Genomic DNA, 17,943 nt, shown 5'->3' with positions numbered 1-17,943 from the left:
TTCCCTACCCCTGAACACATGTGAAGCACAATAAAGCAAGAATTTTAAGAAGAATGGTGAGTGCCGGCTTTATTTTCATTATCTTCTGTACTGGACTACTGTGACTATCTATCTATAAGCCAGAGCACCACAGTACACTCGCCAGCGTTTCCCAGTATACTGTAGAGATCCCTCCACGTCCTCAGTGCCGTATGCACATCTAAGAGTGAAAAATAAGCAAGAGTATGAACATGTACTGGGCAAATTATGCAAAGTCAAAACCGCATACAAAACAAGAGTGTCAGGCATGCAATTTGACAGCTTTAATAACAAATTAGAAAAGAAAATGCAAGTCACACAAGCTGAAGTCAAAGAAAAGGGACAAATTCGTCTGCGACAAACTTGACTACAACCACGGTTTCATTTTCACCTGGAACACCAAGAAAATCTGTAAAGACAATAGACAATTTACCCGAAACCGCAAACGGCCCATATCAGGCTTCTGGACGACTGACTCCAAGTCCAGTCAATCAGATGACGCTAGATCCAAAACTACTCCACAAACATCTGACAATCCGGCCCCTTTAGGAAAACCAGAAGAGGGAGACGGAGCAAGAAGAGAACCCCGAAGAAGTCCACACAGGAAACAGAAAACAGTCACGTGGAGAGATCAATAGACTGTTCTAATGTTGTGAGCATCTCTGGTACCCCCTTATCTGACGATTGTATTACTTTTCTCTCAAAAGGCCTTAACTTAGGCCTTACAGAGACATTTGATCGTGTACAATTCGAAATCGATTTTATTAACCCGTACATTTAACCCGTCTTAAGGACCCAGGGCGTACCTGTAAGCCCGTGGGAATTTCGGTCCACGCCGCGTGCCGGGCGGGGACCGGGCCGGGGTGACTGCTGATTTCGATCAGCAGGCACCCCGTGCAAATGCCCAGGGGGGTCATCAGACCCCCCCATGTCGGCGATCGGCGCAAATCGCAAGTGAATTCACACTTGCGATTTGCGCCGATTACGGGTCATTCGGGTCTATGGTGACCCGGTGACCCGGAATAGAAGGGGGATCGCGGGTGTCTAAGACACCCACGATCCCCCTGTAGCCATAGGAGTGAGGTGGCAGAGGTGCCACCCCTCCTATCTCTGCTATTGGTGGTCTAGACGCGACCACCAATAGCAGATTAGGGGCGGGGGGGTTTACTTTCATTTTCCCCGTTCTGCCCACCCACAGTAGGCAGGGCAGGACGGGGAAATGACGGGGACCGAACGCCGAAGATCCACTTACCCGTCGGTGGAAGCTGCGGGACCGGATCGGCAGCGGTGATCCGCGCGGGCGGCGATGTCGTGCGGCAGAAGAGGACGGCTCCCTGGATCCGACGGAAGACGGTAAGTTGCCTAGCAACATCTAGAGGGCTACAGTCTGAGACTGTAGCCCTCCAGATGTTGCAAAACTACAACTCCCAGCATGCCCAGACAGCTGCTGGGCATGGTGGGAGATGCAGTTTTGCAACAGCTGGAGGTCTACAGTTTAGAGACCACTGCAAAGTGATCTCTATACTGTAGCACTCTAGATCTTGAAAAACTACAACTCCCAGCATGCCCACATAGCTGTTTGCTGTCTGTGCATGCTGGAATTTGTAGTTTTGCAACATCTGGAGGTCCACAGTTTGGAGATCACAGTGCAGTGGTCTCTATCTGTAGCCCTCCAGATGTTGCAAAACTGCAAATCCCAGCATGCTGAAACAGCTGTCTCGGCATGCTGTGAGTTGTAGTTGCGATCCCTCCAGCTGTTGCATAACTAGATCTCCCAGCATGCCCTTCGGCGATCAGTACATGCTGGGAGTTGTAGTTTTGCAACAGCTATAGGCACACTGGTTGGAAAATACTGAGTTAGGTAACAGAACCTAACTGAAGGTTTTCCAACCAGTGTGCCTCCAGCTGTTGCAAAACTACAACTCCCAGCATGCACGGTCTGTCAGTACATGCTGGGAGTTGTAGTTTTGAAACAGCTGGAGGTTTGCCCCCCCCATGTGAACGTACAGGGTACATTCACATGGGCGGGTTTACAGTAAGTTTCCTGCTTCAAGTATGAGCTACGGCAAACTTTTCGCTGCAGCGCAAATTTCTAGCGGGAAGCTCACTGTAACCCGCCAGTGTGACTGTACCCTAAAAACACTACACTACACATAATAAAGGGTAAAACACTACACATACACCCCCTTACACTGCCCCCCCAATAAAAATGAAAAATGTACTGTACGGCAGTGTTTCCAAAATGGAGCCTCCAGCTGTTGCAAAGCAACAACTCCCAGCATTTTCGGACAGCCACTGACTGTCCAGGCATGCTGGGAGTTTAGCAACAGCTGGAGACACCCTGTTTGGGAATCACTGGCGTAGAATACCCCTGTGTCCACCCCTATGCAATCCCTAATTTAGTCCTCAAATGCGCATGGTGCTCTCTCACTTCAGAGCCCTGTCGTATTTCAAGGAAACAGTTTAGGGCCACATATGCGGTATCTCCGTAATCGGGAGAAATTGTGTTACAAATTTTGAAGGGCTTTTTCTCCTTTAACCCCTTATGAAAAGGAAAAGTTTGGGGCTACACCAGCCTGTCAGTGTAAAAAAAATTAAAATTTTACACTAACATGCTGGTGTTGTCCTTTACTTTTTATTTTCACAAGTGTTAAAAGGAAAAAAAGCCCCCCAAAATTTGTAACGCAATTTCTCCTGAGTACAGAAATACCCCATATGTGGGCGTAAAATGCTCTGCGGGCGCATAACAAGGCTCAAGATTGAGAGCGCACTATGTACATTTGAGGCCTACATTGGTGATGTGCACAGGGGTGGCTGATTTTACAGCAGTTCTGACATAAACGCAAAAAAATAAATACCCACATGTGACCCCTTTTTGGAAACTACACCCCTCACGGAAAGTAACAAGGGGTATAGTAAGCCTTTACACCCCACAGGTGTTTGACAAATTTGGATGGAAAAATGAAAACAAAAAAAATTTCACAAAAATGCTGGTGTTACCCAAAATTTTTCATTTTCACAAGGAAACATAGGAAAAAAGCCCCTCAAAATTTGTAACCCCATTTTTTCTGAGTAAGAGCATACCCCATATGTGGATGTAAAGTGCTTGACGGGCGAACTACAATGCTCAGAAGAGAAGGAGCACCATTGGGATTTTGAAGATAAAATTTGTCCGGAATTGAAGGCTACGTGTGTTTACAAAGCCCCCATAGAGCCAGAACAATGGAACCCCCCACATATGACCCAATTTTGGAAACTACACCCCTCACGTAATGTAATAAGGGGTGCAGTGAGCATTTACACCCCACAGGTGTCTGACAGATTTTTGGAACAGTGGTCCGTGAAAATGAAAAATGTAATTTTTCATTTGCACAGCCCACTGTTCCAAAGATCTGTCAAACGCCAGTGGGGTGTAAAAACTCACTGCACCCCTTATTAAATTCTGTGGGTGGTGTAGTTTCCAAAATGGGGTCACGTGGGGGGGGGGTCCACTGTTCTGGCACCACGGGGGGGCTTTGTAAACGCACATGGCCCCCGACTTCTATTCCAACCAAATTCTGTCTTCAAAAGCTCAATGGCGCTCCTTCTCTTCTGAGCATTGTAGTGCGCCAGCAGATCACTTGATGTCCACACATGGGGTATTTCCATACTCAGAAGAAATGGGGTTACAAATTTTGGGGGTCATTTTCTCCTATTACCCCTTGTAAAAATATAAAATGTGGGGGAAAACCAGCAATTTAGTGAAAATTTTTTTTTTCCCATTTACACATCCGACTTTAGCAAAAAGTCGTCAAACACCTGTGAGGTTTTAAGGCTCACTGTACCCCTTGATGTGTTCCTTGAGGGGTGTAGTTTCTAAAATGGTATGCCATGTGTTTTTTTTTTGCTGTTCTGGCACCATAGGGGCTTCCTAAATGCGACATGCCCCACAAAAACCATTTCAGAAAAACTCACTTTCCAAAATCCCATTGTCGCTCCTTCCCTTCTGAGCCCTCTACTGCGCTCGCCGTACACTTGACATACACATATGAGGTATTTCCTTACTCGAGAGAAATTGGGCTACACATTTTAGGAAGATTTTTCTCCTTTTACCCCTTGTAAAAATTTAAAAACTGGGTCTACAAGAACATGCCAGTGTAAAAAATGAAGATTTTGAATTTTCTCCTTCAATTTGCTGCTATTCCTGTGAAACACCTAAAGGGTTAACAAACCTTTTGAATGTCATTTTGAATACTTTGGGGTGTGCAGTTTTTATAATGGGGTCATTTTTGCGGTATTTCTAATAAGAAGGCCCAAATCCACTTCAAAACGGAACTGGTCCCTGAAAAATTTTGATTTTGAAAATTGTGAAAAATTTGAAAATTGCTGCTGAACTTTGAAGCCCTCTGGTGTCTTCCAAAAGTAAAAACATGTCAATGTTATGATGCAAACATAAAGTAGACATGTTGTATATGTGAATCAATATATAATTTATTTGGAATATTAATTTTCCTTATAAGCAGAGAGCTTCAAAGTTAGAAAAATGCAAAATTTTCAATTTTTTCATCAAATTTTGGAATTTTTCACCAAGAAACGATGCAAGGATCGACAAAATTTTACCACTAACGTAAAGTAGAATATGTCACGAAAAAATAATCTCGGAATCAGAATGAAAGGTAAAAGCATTCCAGAGTTATTAATGCTTAAAGTGACAGTGGTCAGATGTGCAAAAAATGGCCGGGTCCTACAGTGAAAATTGGCTGGGTCCTTAAAGGGTTAAGGGCATACGTAAAATGAATCTACATACATTTTTCAAGCAGCAAAAGTCAGCCGCAGTACCTTCTATTCCACCTACTGGCGAAATTCCAGTCTCTATTGGACCACTAGGGTTCAACCCAGTGTATAATATAAATGAGACAGACAGACAGGTAGTTTTTGATTTATGTGATCTCACACACACCGATCATCACAAGTGACTCGCCCACGACCGAAGTTGTACCATTCAGAGGAGGTAACACTTCAAAGTTTGCCCCTCCCGTTGTCACGGGAGGTCCTTTGGACTTATTCGAGAAGACCATTTTGAGGGAGGTTAAATCTTTGATATAGCCCACTGCATCAGACAACTTGTTGAAAGCGAACGTAGAGCTTTAACATGGTTAACAAATAGGCCTGATTTACGAGTATGTAGAGCTGATAATGGGGGAGCTACAGTTGTCATGTTAAATAAACATTACAGTGAAGAAGCTCTCAGACAGCTAGGTAACACAACAGTATACACACCCCTTATTTCCAATCCCACTCTTAATACTCTATCTCACCTTCGATCATTGTTAAACCGGCACATGAACGCCGGCATTCTGTCTTTAAAAAAAAAACAGCAGAACAACTTTTACCAGAATTTCCAAATTATCCTACCTGGTACGGTCTACCTAAGATACACAAGTCGCAGAGCCAACCCCCCCGGCAGACCAATTGTCGCTGGGATCGGCTCTGCGACTGAACCTCTATCTAAATATATAGAATGGTTACTTAACCCCATCCTTATGCATACACCCACGTACATTAAGGACACCAACCATCTACTTTGTTATCTTGGGGAATTCCATTGGCAAGAGACTTACAGTCTAGCCTCGATCGACGTGGAGAGTCTGTACACCCGAATCCCACATGATGCGGGTGTACAGGCCATCGCAGAGATCTTGACTAACACAGACAAATCAGGAATTTTCTTCGATATGTCGACGATATTTTGGTGATTTGGGATGGTCCAGAAAAAACTTTCACAGACTTCGTAGAGTACCTTAACACCTCCAACCAAAAGAACATGTTTTTTCCATCTAAATACGGAGGAAACTCCTTAGAATTCCTCGACGTTCAGATTACTATATCTGAAAATAAAATTCAGACCTCAAATTACCGCAAAGACATAGCCAAAAATGCTCTTTTACACTACACGAGCTCCCACCCATCCCAATGTAAAAATGCCATTCCTTACTCTCAGTTTTTAAGATTGAAACGAAACAATTCAGATGATCTTACATGTCAACATCAAGCTAGGGATCTAATAAAAAGATTTGAAAGTAGAGGCTAATATCTAATATCTACTAATATCATAAACCAAGCCTATTAAAGAGCAAATAAAATTAGTCGCTTTTCTTTACTAGCTAAAACTCAAAATAAATGTAAAAACAAAAATCTAATACACACATCTAAACATTTCATGTTTTCTTCTTCCAATTCTAATCTTAATAACATCGAACGCAAAGATATAGCTAAATTCAAACCTATCATCGCCCATAGAAAAAATCTAACATTAGGAGACACTCTTAAATCCAAAACCCACAATGCAAATCGATCACAAGAAAATTGGCTTACCCAAAATAGCCCAAAAGGTAACAAACCCTGTGGCCACTGTTTATACTGCACGCTTAACATCAACAGCAGAGTCACCCATATAGGAGGTTTTGATCAAATCATCCCATACCCAATCACCTGCCGTACCACATAAGTTGTTTATGCTCTTATATGCCCCTGTGGGTTGTTCTATGTCGGCAAGACTAAGAGATGCCTTTTTGCCAGAATACGCGAACATATTCGATCTATTGCAACTGGCAAGGGAGCACCAAGATTCATTGCACACATGAACGAAACCCACAAGGGCAACGACCGATGTATCAAGTTTGCCGGACTAGAGGCAGTAAGAATTTCTAAGCGAGGTGGAGACAGGCATCGCACACTTATACAAAAAGAATCAAGATGGATTATCAAGCTCAACGCCTTGGGACCGGCCGGTCTCAATGATAGACGTGATCTTAGTGTCTTTTTATAAATATATGTTTTGCAATAATGCACTCACGTTTGTCTAATTCACACAGTGTACTTTTTTTTTTTCAATCATTTGCTGTTCACTTTGTTCCCTCCCGATTCGTGTGTACCTGCCCCCTCCACATCTCAGGAATCCTGCACACCTGTATACTTAAGAGCAGTGTCTAACTGAACACACATCAGACTGGCTTGAAGAAGTGCTTGTCGGCACGAAACCGCGCTGTCCCATGACTGACTCCCGCCTCTCCCATCCCCCCTTACCTGTGTCCGATGATTATGCAGTGACTTTGTGCAATAAAGTCTACAAGCAAGCAGTGGTGAGTTGCCAAGTCTCTTTTCTTCTACCATATACATGTTTGGAACTACAATACAGCCTTGTACACCACCAGACTGCACTATGCAGCAGGCTCAGATCACTCCAGCTTTTCTATCAAACTTACCGTAACTGCAGTTCACTGATAGTAGTGCCAGTCTATAATTTCTTTTTTACGAAATTATTTTATTGCCGTTGATCTCCCTAACAGCTCCTCTAGCTGCCCTCAAAATTATATCTCTATCTGTCGCTGATGGCAACCTGACAAGAATCGTTCTCGGATGGGCCCCTGGTAAAGGAGGCTTTGACCGAACCATGTGCGCCCTTTCTACCTCAAAAAATTCTGATAGACCATGTCCACCAAAGTTTTTCAGTATCCAATCTTTAACAAACCCTCGGCAATCTTCACCTTCTTGTCTTTCTGGAATTCCCACTATTCTTACATTTGATCGTCTTCCTCTATCCTCTAGGTCCCTCACCTTGGTATTCAATTCCTGACATATTCCTGACAACTCGCCCCCCTTTCTCTTTAATTCCTCTGTTTTATGTTCTATCCCTTTGGTCTTTTCTTCTACCTCATTCAACCTTTCCCTGATTTTCTGGAAGTCCTGCTTCAGTATCGCGGTATCCTGTCTTACCTCCCCAATCTGATTTTTAACCTCCTTTATTGCTTCATTTGTCTTTTCTACCACCTCAAATATTTTACTAAGCATTGCTTTAGTTCCTTCTTCCTCCTTATTCACCTATATCTCTTCCTCTGAATTCTCCACTACTGTCACCTTTCTGTTCCTTTCTGATTCTTGTTGGCCAACTTTCCCTCCCTTGACCCCTGGAGATCCATTGAGCTTCCACCCGCCACCCCCTCTCCCTTCTCGTTCTGGCGGGTTGACATCCAACCACCTGACATTCGGCTGGATGCAGGATCGTCTTTTTTCCTTCCTCCCATTATCTTGCCCACCAAAACCACTGTAGCAATAACATTTATCTACTAAACTGCATACAATTCAGAGATTTGGTGTCGAGAATATCAGCAAGTTGAGAGTCGCTCCACAATTACACAATTCCTAAACCAATCAAACAGAACTCATATAGAAACTAGAACCTTAAAATAAGCAATGGTAGCAGGGAAATTACTGGAAAATAGAGCAGTTTGATGGAGAAGAAGGATAATTATTCGCCAAACAATGAACATTAAAGGGATAAAACATGCAACAGTTCGTAGGTCAGGTGTTAAATATTACAATACAGAAATTCTGTAGGCAGAGTTCAGGATAGCAAAATATTTTTGTTAATTGTTAATTATAAATAGGGAGGTCCTTAGCTTGCACGGTTTTTATACCCCATGGGGCAAAAACAGTCATAGCCAGTATTTGGACACAATAGTTCTTTTAGAAATATCCGTTTGTAAGATTATAGAACACAATTTCCCCACTGTAGTAGGCATTCAGGTTCAACAGTTGAATTAAATATTATAACCAGAGAGCCCCTCTAGATAAAGGATAAATGGAGCTTAAAAACCAGGTCACAATCATATTTGTTCCTTCATTTTGTATTTACATAATACAGAATAAATTAAATACAGGGCTCAAGTCCTGCAGGAACGTGTGGGAACTGAGTTCCTGCACTTTTTCCACACTTTTTCCATATCAGGGTCACCATTCCCTTTAGCAGTCCTGCAGAACCAGCACTTGAGTGAAAATCTTTGGTGAGTTCCCTCACTTTTTTTTCTCAGGACTTCACCCGTGTAAATACATTTCACTCAATTCATCCCCTTTATTATCTGCATATGCAGGACGAAGAAAAAAATTCTATAACTGGGTTTATTGATGTATGGTATGATGTATATGAATGAGGTTTTAAAATGGACGCTATGGCATACTGAGGAAAAATGGTACCCACTGGATAAAATGTTCATACACTGCCACAGTGTAGCTGAAATTAACACCAGCTGAGCTGGCTTACACTTCTAATGCTGCCACACAGGCTCCCTCAGATACACTTGGATTTATTAAGAGGTGTGAGCCTCTTAATAAATAAAGGATGATCCTACACTGATGGGGGTTAACATTTAGTATACATCATACGGGAAAGTACACTAGTATGAAGTATATATACAGCAGGCTTCTAACATTTTCTGGCCTGTGCCCCATGTGAGATGAGGAGCTGCTAAATTGTGAGCTAGTATGGTAGATGAACATAAGACTACCACAGAGTTTTCCAGATTTCCTAGTGATAAGTTTAAAAAGTTAAAAACAACAAGAAACCAAGAAACAAAATACAAATTTCACATATAACTTTGTATTTGTAGCTAGAAAATATTGTTTATTTAAAATACCTAAAGTGTTTCTTTTTCTTTTAGAGAAACGCGTAGCTTCTGCTGGTGGTTATCAGGGATTATGGGGAGGAGTTCTCACTAGACGGGATTCGTCTCTTAAAAGACTGCAGGCATCTGATGGAAAAGAATTTCCCCAAAGTGTTGGAAACCATTTGGAAATTTGAATAAATCCTAAATCAGTGCACTCACAAACCACCTGCTAAGGCTGCATTTTTGTTTTCCAATAAACACTTCTACCTATTTTTTAAACAAACGTTAGTATCAGAAGTTTGTATTTCCATATTTAGGTAAAAGAATTTAAGTGATAATGTAAACATATTTTATTCCTAAAGTTTGAATTTAAATAAATTAGTATTAATGTTTTTCTAAAATGCTTTATTTGTCCATATACAGATATTGGTTTAAAATATTAGGGATGTTCACATTTTATTCCTCAAAATCAATAGGAACTATATTCCACAAGTTCAGTTTTGAAACAGTATATCACCACTTGGCTGCAAAGGACAAAAGCAGGGCTATATTAAAGGGGTACTCTGCCCCTAGACATCTTATCCCCTATTTAAAGGATAAAGAGTAAGATGTTTAATTGCGGGGGTCCCACCGCTGGGAATCTCTCCAGTAGCACCCTGTGTCATTTACTGCATGGAGCAAACTTCACTCCGTGCCTGATGACGGACGATACTCCGGCCCCTGTATCGCCCGTCATCAAGCACTGAGTGAAGTTCACTCTGTGCAGCAGATGACACAGGGTGCTGCAGGAGAGATCACAGGGGTTTCCAGTGGCGGGACCCCAGCAATTAGGCATCTTATCCCCTATACTTTGGATAGGGGATAAGATGTCTAGGGGCGGAGTACCCCTTTAAGGCTGTCTAGCAAATGGAGTATATGGCATTACAGTGAAAGCTCTTTGAGCTGATCACTCAAATGTATGCTATTCCTGGTTCTTTGCATGGTACACCCTCTTATTTACAGGCCCCAGGAAGACTTCCCTCTCATTCCTTCCTCTTCATTGCTCAATATTTTATTTATAGTCCACAGCAAAGCTACTGATCTCATTCCTGGCCCCCAGCATTACTCCCCATCTCATTCCTAGTCCACAGTATGGCTCCCTATCTCATTCCTCATCCCCAGCATGGTTCCCTAAATCATTCCTCATTCCTAGTGTTTCCTCTCGTATTCCTAGTCCCTACCATGGCTTCCCATCTTCTTTTCTCCAGCATGGCTCCCCATCTCATTGCAGGTCCTCAGCATGGTGGAGGAGAATGATCTAAACCTGTGCAGAGGAGAAATGGAGCAGTTGCCCATATCAACCAATCAGTTTGCTTTTATTTTTTCAGAGGCCTTTTTAAAAAAGTATTCTGATTGTTTGATGTGGGAAACTGGTCAACTTTTCCTCTGCACAGGTTTTGATAAATCTTCCTAAGTTTCCACTTGGTTTTTTTCCCTGGCAGTTAATGGAAAACTGCCACTGCAGTTTTTGAGCAAAAGCCAGAAGTGTATTCATAAGGAATAGGACATATAAAGGAAGGACTTACACTTCTCCTCCCTTATGGATCCACTTCTGACTATGGCTCAAAAACTGCAGTGGCAGACATCCAAAAACTGCCAGAAAAAAAAACAAGTGGAAACATAGCCTAAGTCTTTACAAACTGGTCCGTCTCATTCTCTCACAGTAGTAACCTCTTTCTTACCTACCATGTTTGCTGTAGATTTGATGCTGCAAATTTGAAACTTCCAATTTGATGTTGCAGAATGTACCTACAATGTGAATTTACCCAAAGTGACTTTCCAATTTAATTTACAAAATGCTGCCTATTTTGCGCTATAAAATAATATACTACACCAGTGTTTTCCAACCTTTTTCTGGTTGGGGCAAGATCGGAAAATGTTTTTTCCGTAGGGCACCGCTACCGAGGTTGACGAGCCAAAAAAAAAAAAAAAAGCAAAAAATGGTAAAAAAAACCACTATGTCTATTTATCAGTGGGTATGTAGTTTAAAGTGCTGCTTTATACAGCAACTCACAAATTACATCTTATCTAATTTGCATTGTTGCCTTCTCTTCTCCATCTGGTCCAGGCCATCATTACGATTTCTTCCACACACAATTCTTCACCGTTAAACCTGCAAAACAAACCTATTAGGCTCTGCACGTTTTTTCTTTTTTTTTTTTACATGGGTGACAGAGGGGTGTAGAGGAGTGTACAGAGAGGTACAGAGGAGTGGACATGGGTGACAGAGGGGTGTGGAGAGGTGTACAGAGGGGTGTAGAGGAGTGTACAGAGGGGTGTAAAAAAGTGTACATGGGTGACAGATGGGTGTACATGGGTGACAGATGGGTGTAGAGGAGTGTACATGGGTGACAGAGGGGTGTAGAGGAGTGGACATGTGTGACAGATGGGTGTAGAGGAGTGTACATGGGTGACAGATGGGTGTAGAGGAGTGTACATGGGTGACAGAGGGGTGTAGAGGAGTGTACATGGGTGACAAAAGGGTGTAGAGGAGTGTACAGAGGGGTGCAGAGGAGTGTACAGAGGGGTGAAGAGGAGTGGACATGAGTGACAGAGGGGTGTACAGAGGGGTGTAGAGGAGTGTAAAGAGTGGTGTAGAAAAGTGTACATGGGTGACAGATGGGTGTAGAGGAGTGTACATGGGTGACAGATGTGTGTAGAGGAGTGTACATGGGTGACAGAGGGGTGTAGAGGAGTGGACATGTGTGACAGATGGGTGTAGAGGAGTGTACATGGGTAACAGATGGGTGTAGAGGAGCGTACATGGGTGACAGATGGGTGTAGAGGAGTGTACATGGGTGACAGATGGGTGTAGAGGAGTGTACATGGGTGACAGAGGGGTGTAGAGGAGTGTACATGGGTGACAAAAGGGTGTAGAGGAGTGTACAGAGGGGTGCAGAGGAGTGTAAAGAGTGGTGTAGAAAAGTGTACATGAGTGACAGATGGGTGTAGAGGAGTGTACATGGGTTACAGATGGGTGTAGAGGAGTGTACATGGGTGACAGAGGGGTGTAGAGGAGTGTACATGGGTGACAAAGGGGTGTAGAGGAGTGTACATGGGTGACAAAGGGGTGTAGAGGAGTGTACAGAGAGGTATAGAGGAGTGGACATGGGTGACAGAGGGGTGTGGAGAGGTGTACAGAGGGGTGTAGAGGAGTGTACAGAGGGGTGTAAAAAAGTGTACACGGGTGACAGATGGGTGTACATGGGTGACAGATGGGTGTAGAGGAGTGTACATGGGTGACAGATGTGTGTAGAGGAGTGTACATGGGTGACAGAGGGGTGTAGAGGAGTGGACATGTGTGACAGATGGGTGTAGAGGAGTGTACATGGGTAACAGATGGGTGTAGAGGAGCGTACATGGGTGACAGATGGGTGTAGAGGAGCGTACATGGGTGACAGAGGGGTGTAGAGGAGTGTACATGGGTGACAAAAGGGTGTAGAGGAGTGTACAGAGGGGTGCAGAGGAGTGTACAGAGGGGTGTAGAAAAGTGTACATGGGTGACAGATGGGTGTAGAGGAGTGTACATGGGTTACAGATGGGTGTAGAGGAGTGTACATGAGTGACAGAGGGGTGTAGAGGAGTGTATATGGGTGACAAAGGGGTGTAGAGGAGTGTACATGGGTGACAAAGGGGTGTAGAGGAGTGTACAAAGGGGGTGTAGAAAAGTGTACATGGGTGACAGATGGGTGTAGAGGAGTGTACATGGGTGACAGTACATGGGTGATAGATGGGTGTATATGGGTGACAGAGGGGTGAAGAGGAGTGTACAGTGGGGTGTAGGGAGGTGTACAAGGGTGAAAGATGGGTGTAGAAGAGTGAACATGGGTGACAGGGGCATAGTGGGTGACAGAGAGGTGGACAAGGGTGACAGGGGTGAATAGGGGATGGACATGGGTGATAAGGATGTGGTCAGAGGGGTGGACAATGGAGGGTGTACATGGGTGACAGGGATGAACAGGAGTGACAGAGGGGTGGACAAGGGTGACAAGGGGATAAAAGAAGGACAGGAGTGACAGAGAGGGGTGGACTGGGGTGACAAAGGGACAGATGGGTGAACATGATGGTGGACATTGGTAACAGGGTAGACTACGGGGGGTAAACATGAGTGACAGGGATGGACAGGGGAGTGGATGACAGGAGGACATGGGTGAGAGGGGAGTGGACATGGGTGACAGGGATGATAGGAGGGTGAACATGAGTGACAGGGGGTGGACATGGGTGACAGGGATGACAGGAGGGTGAACATGGGTGACATGGGTAACGGGGGTAGACATGGGTGATGGGGGGATGGACATGGGTGATGGGGGGGTGGACATGGGTGATGGGGGGGTGGACATGGGTGAAGGGGGGTGGACATTGGTGACAGGGGGGGTGGACATTGGTGACAGGGGGGGTGGACATGGGTGATAGGGGGTTGGACATGGGTGACAGGGTGGGTGGACATGGGTGACAGGGGGTGGACATGGGTGACAGGGGGTGGACATGGGTGACGGGGGGGGGGGTGGACATGGGTGACAGGGGGGGGTGGACATGGGTGACAGAGGGGGTGGACATGGGTGACAGGGGGGTGGACATGGGTGACAGGGGGGTGGACATGGGTGACAGGGATAGACAGGGAGGTGGACATGAATGACAGGGGGTGGACATGAGTGACGGGGGGTAGAGGGTGGACCTGGGTGATGGTGGGGGGGGGGGGGGGTTGGACAGGGTTGATAAGGGGTAACAGAGGGGTGGAAAGGGTACCTTAAGCAAGCCGGCCCGCGCAGCTTGCAGTTCCACGGCAGGCACGGGAGTCCGGCGCAGATGCAGCTCGTTCCGCCCCAGGGCACCATTTTCGTCTCACTGTGCCGCAAGGGAGAGGGGGACGCAGTGCGCACGCAGGCTTTCCTTCTCCCCTGCACCGTCAGTCATAAGCCCGCAGGCCGGGTCGGGACATATGAAAAAAAATAAAAAATCCTGCGGCACCACGGGCAGTGCCGAACAGCACACACGTGTGCCGTGGCACCAGGGTTGGGAATCACTTACCTTGCCTGTTTCGCCATGGTAACTCTGTTTACTAACCTCTGTTTACACTGTCCCCGCTTCTCATGACAACACTCGGAACACACTGCAGTGCAGTGTGTTCAAAATAAAGTCAGACTGGACAGCACATATAACAGAAAATCTTTTTTAACCGGACGTGGAACCAAAAATATATATTTTTTTTTCATTTCTAATATTTATGAAGCTATCTTATATTTGGAATTGCCTATAGCAACCAATCAGGACTCATCTTTCATTTCTCATATTGCTCTGGTTAAATAAAAGCTGAGCTGTAATTGGTTTCTATGGGCAAAGAAAAACTATAAGACTGCCTGATAAATCTCCTCCTATGTGACATCAAGTTAAAGCTTTCATAATGAAGCAAGGCAAGAAAAGGGGCTTGGATGTAGAGCTGGGCGTTATATAGGTTCATACCGAATACCGGTGTGTTTTTGTGTTACGATATGAATTTTTCACATACTACAATAGTGTTTCCATAGCAACCAACTCCAATGCCTGATGGCATAGAGAAACATCTGGCCGCACAGCGTCTCTGGGAAGTGTATTCCGAGCCGCACTGTACTGACTGTGAGGAGCTGGAAGGGGACTACAACTCCCGGCGGGCATGGGAAACTCGAGCAGAACTGCGGAGACATGGAGCAGAGTTACCGGGGGCCTGACCAAGACCACAAATACCGACTACAAATACCAATAAATACTGTGAAACTGCCATAATTTTTGAAAAATACAGTGATATTCATTTTTGGTCATACCAGGCACCCAGCTCTACTTGGATGTATATCTAGAAAATATAATATTACAGAATATGGATTTATGTGGATAGAATTTTGATTTAGGAGTCGGGACGGAATTTTTCCCTGTTATGGGGCAATTGGCATCAGCCTCATGGGGAGGTTTTGCCTTCCTCTTTTTTTCAACTTTACAAACTATGTAACAATAAAATAAGACACTAATGGAGAGATTTTTCACACAGGTGTAAAGAAAGAGTGGTGCAATAGCCTCTAGCAACCAGAGTGCTTATTTCATTTGAGGCCTTTTAAAAAATTAAAGAAGGGTCTGATTGATTACTATGGGAAACTGCACCACTCTTCCTCTACGAAGGTTTTAATAAATACCAAAATTAGCAATACTGTCTATTTCTGAACCTGCGGATATAAGCACTGTAATTGCTTTTCCAAGCAGATTCGACCAAAAAAATGAACATGATCAATCTTTCAGCAGAGTCTGAAATTTTTATTTCTGCCACGGAAATTCTGCAGTATGCATAATGCAGCAGAATCCCATTGGAGACAATGGGAGACTGCTGCACTGTAATTTCCGAGTGGAAGTTCTCAGCTAGGAAATTCCGCGGAGGGAATGCAGGGTAGGGTCCCACATAGCATATACACAGTCTATTTTGTGCTTCACAAAATCCGCTTTGCATTGTGAAATATGCTATGTATTCTCCTCGGAGCAGACACACAGGGTTGGCCTGTGTGTGCAGTGAGGTTAGGATGTACCAAACCTTGCTGCACACACAGGGCTGCTGCAGGTAACCCTGTATGTCTGCACATAGGACAACCGCTGTGTAGCGGATTTTGCGCTATGTGTGACCCTACCCTAAAGGGTGTTTGCATATTAATAAAAACTATAGAAGGAATTTTATCATTTATATTACCCTATAACCAAAAAACACCTACAAAAAGTTGCAAGGAAAAGTGCTTAACCCCTTCAGGAAACAGGGCGTACAGGTACACCCTGACATCATGGTACTTAAAGGGGTAGTCCAGTGGTGAAAAACGTATCCCCTATCCTAAGGATAGGGGATAAGTTTGAGATCGCGGGGGGTCTGACCGCTGGGGCCCCCTGCGATCTCTCTGTACGGGGGCCAGGCTCTCCGGCCAGATAGCGGGTGTCGACCACTGCATGAAGCGGCGGATGACACGCCCCCTCAATACATCGCTATGGCAGAGCCGGAGATTGCTGAAGGTAGTGCTCAGGCTCTGCCATAGAGTTGTATTGAGGGGGGCGTGTCGGCCGCCGCTTTATGCGGAGGTTGACACGCCCCCTTCCCACGGGCTGTCGGGGCCCCGTAAGGAGATTGTGGGGGGCCCCAGCGGTCGGACTCCCCGCGATCTGTTCACCACTGGACTACTCCTTTAAGGACACAGGGCGTACCTGTATGCCCATAGGAATTCCGTTCCCGCCTTGTCGGGCAGGAACCGGACCGGGATGCCTGCTGAAATCATTCAGCAGGTATCCCGTGACAATGCCTGGGGGGTCCTGAGACCCCCACATGTCGGCGATAGCTGCAGATCGCCAGTGAATTCACATCGGCGATCTGTGGCGATTCCGGTCATACAGGTCACGTTTGACCCAATGATCCAGAATCAGAAGGTGATTGGCGGCATACTATACACTGTCAATCACCTCCTGTTGCTAGGGGGAGGTGGTGATGACGTAACATCCCCAGATGAGCTGCTATTGGTCAGACAAAGTTCAGGGTAAGTTTGTGTGTGAGGGAAAGGTAGGAGGTAAAAAAAATAAAAAGTTAAAAACAAAATCCCCCCACCCCTCGACCCCCCTAATAGGTCCTCAAGGGTCCGCCGCACATTTTGCAGCATGATCTGGGCCCTATTAGGGCTTCACAGCACTGCATTTGTTCACCTTTTTTTTTTTTTTTTTTTTTTTTGGCCACAGCGTTTTTTCTTTTTAATAAGGGTGTGTGATATCTTATCCCACACCGTTATAAAGAGTTTGCACCAAACACATACATATATGCACGAAAAACAGGAATGTCCAGTGCCAAACTCAGGATAAGGGGTAATCACACAACAACAAAAAGACAGGTTCAGGCGCAACCGCTTGCTCCAGAAGAACGGGATGATGCTTTTATAGTATCTTCATCAACGTTTTAATATAATTCCATAAAATAGCCAAAACATAACGCGTTTCTGGGCATACAACGCCCCTTCCACAGATGTGTAAAATGGCAATATGAACAAACAGGAAATCTAAAACTTTATATGGTCTCAAGGGGGTGGGACCCTAGTGACCTCACAACACATATGACCAGTAATGACCAATGGTAAATGGTAAACAGAAAACATTGCTGAATGAAGCATACAACAGCAAAAACACAAACATCTTATATACATCAAACATAGGGATCCCTATAAAAAGAATCCCTATAGTATATGGCATAATCCCCATAGTGTACAATACAATCCATTGCTGGTATAAAATATATATTAATAAATTAATAATTAGAATTGTAAAAGAACAAACAAACAAGAAAACAGCTCTCTACCTGTAATACAGTGCAGAGTCCCTCTGAGATAACCAGCTCTCTATTCCAATATCCCACATGATTTGGGTATTAAGGTTATTGAGACCATCCTGGAAAGAGACACCCTCATACCCTCTGAACAAAAAATCT

The 17,943-nt window shown here is 44.5% G+C and overlaps 1 protein-coding gene across 4 annotated transcripts in view; it reads left to right on the top strand.

Annotated features, from left to right (window-relative positions):
* The window catches only part of DEF6 (DEF6 guanine nucleotide exchange factor), a 336,873-nt gene extending 326,938 nt beyond the window's left edge, over positions 1–9,935 (top strand). For all 4 annotated transcript variants that reach the window (XM_056557667.1, XM_056557665.1, XM_056557663.1 and 1 more), the window contains one exon: positions 9,495–9,935. In XM_056557667.1, the coding sequence (XP_056413642.1) occupies positions 9,495–9,634 (140 nt within the window). In that variant the 3' untranslated portion in view covers positions 9,635–9,935. The remainder of the gene's footprint in view (positions 1–9,494) is intronic.
* The last annotated feature ends 8,008 nt before the right edge of the window (positions 9,936–17,943 follow it).

Source organism: Hyla sarda, chromosome 2 (genome assembly GCF_029499605.1).
Source record: "Hyla sarda isolate aHylSar1 chromosome 2, aHylSar1.hap1, whole genome shotgun sequence".
Taxonomy (NCBI): domain Eukaryota; kingdom Metazoa; phylum Chordata; class Amphibia; order Anura; family Hylidae; genus Hyla; species Hyla sarda.
Note: the sequence above shows the minus strand (reverse complement) of the source record. Positions and strands in the feature narration are given on the sequence as shown.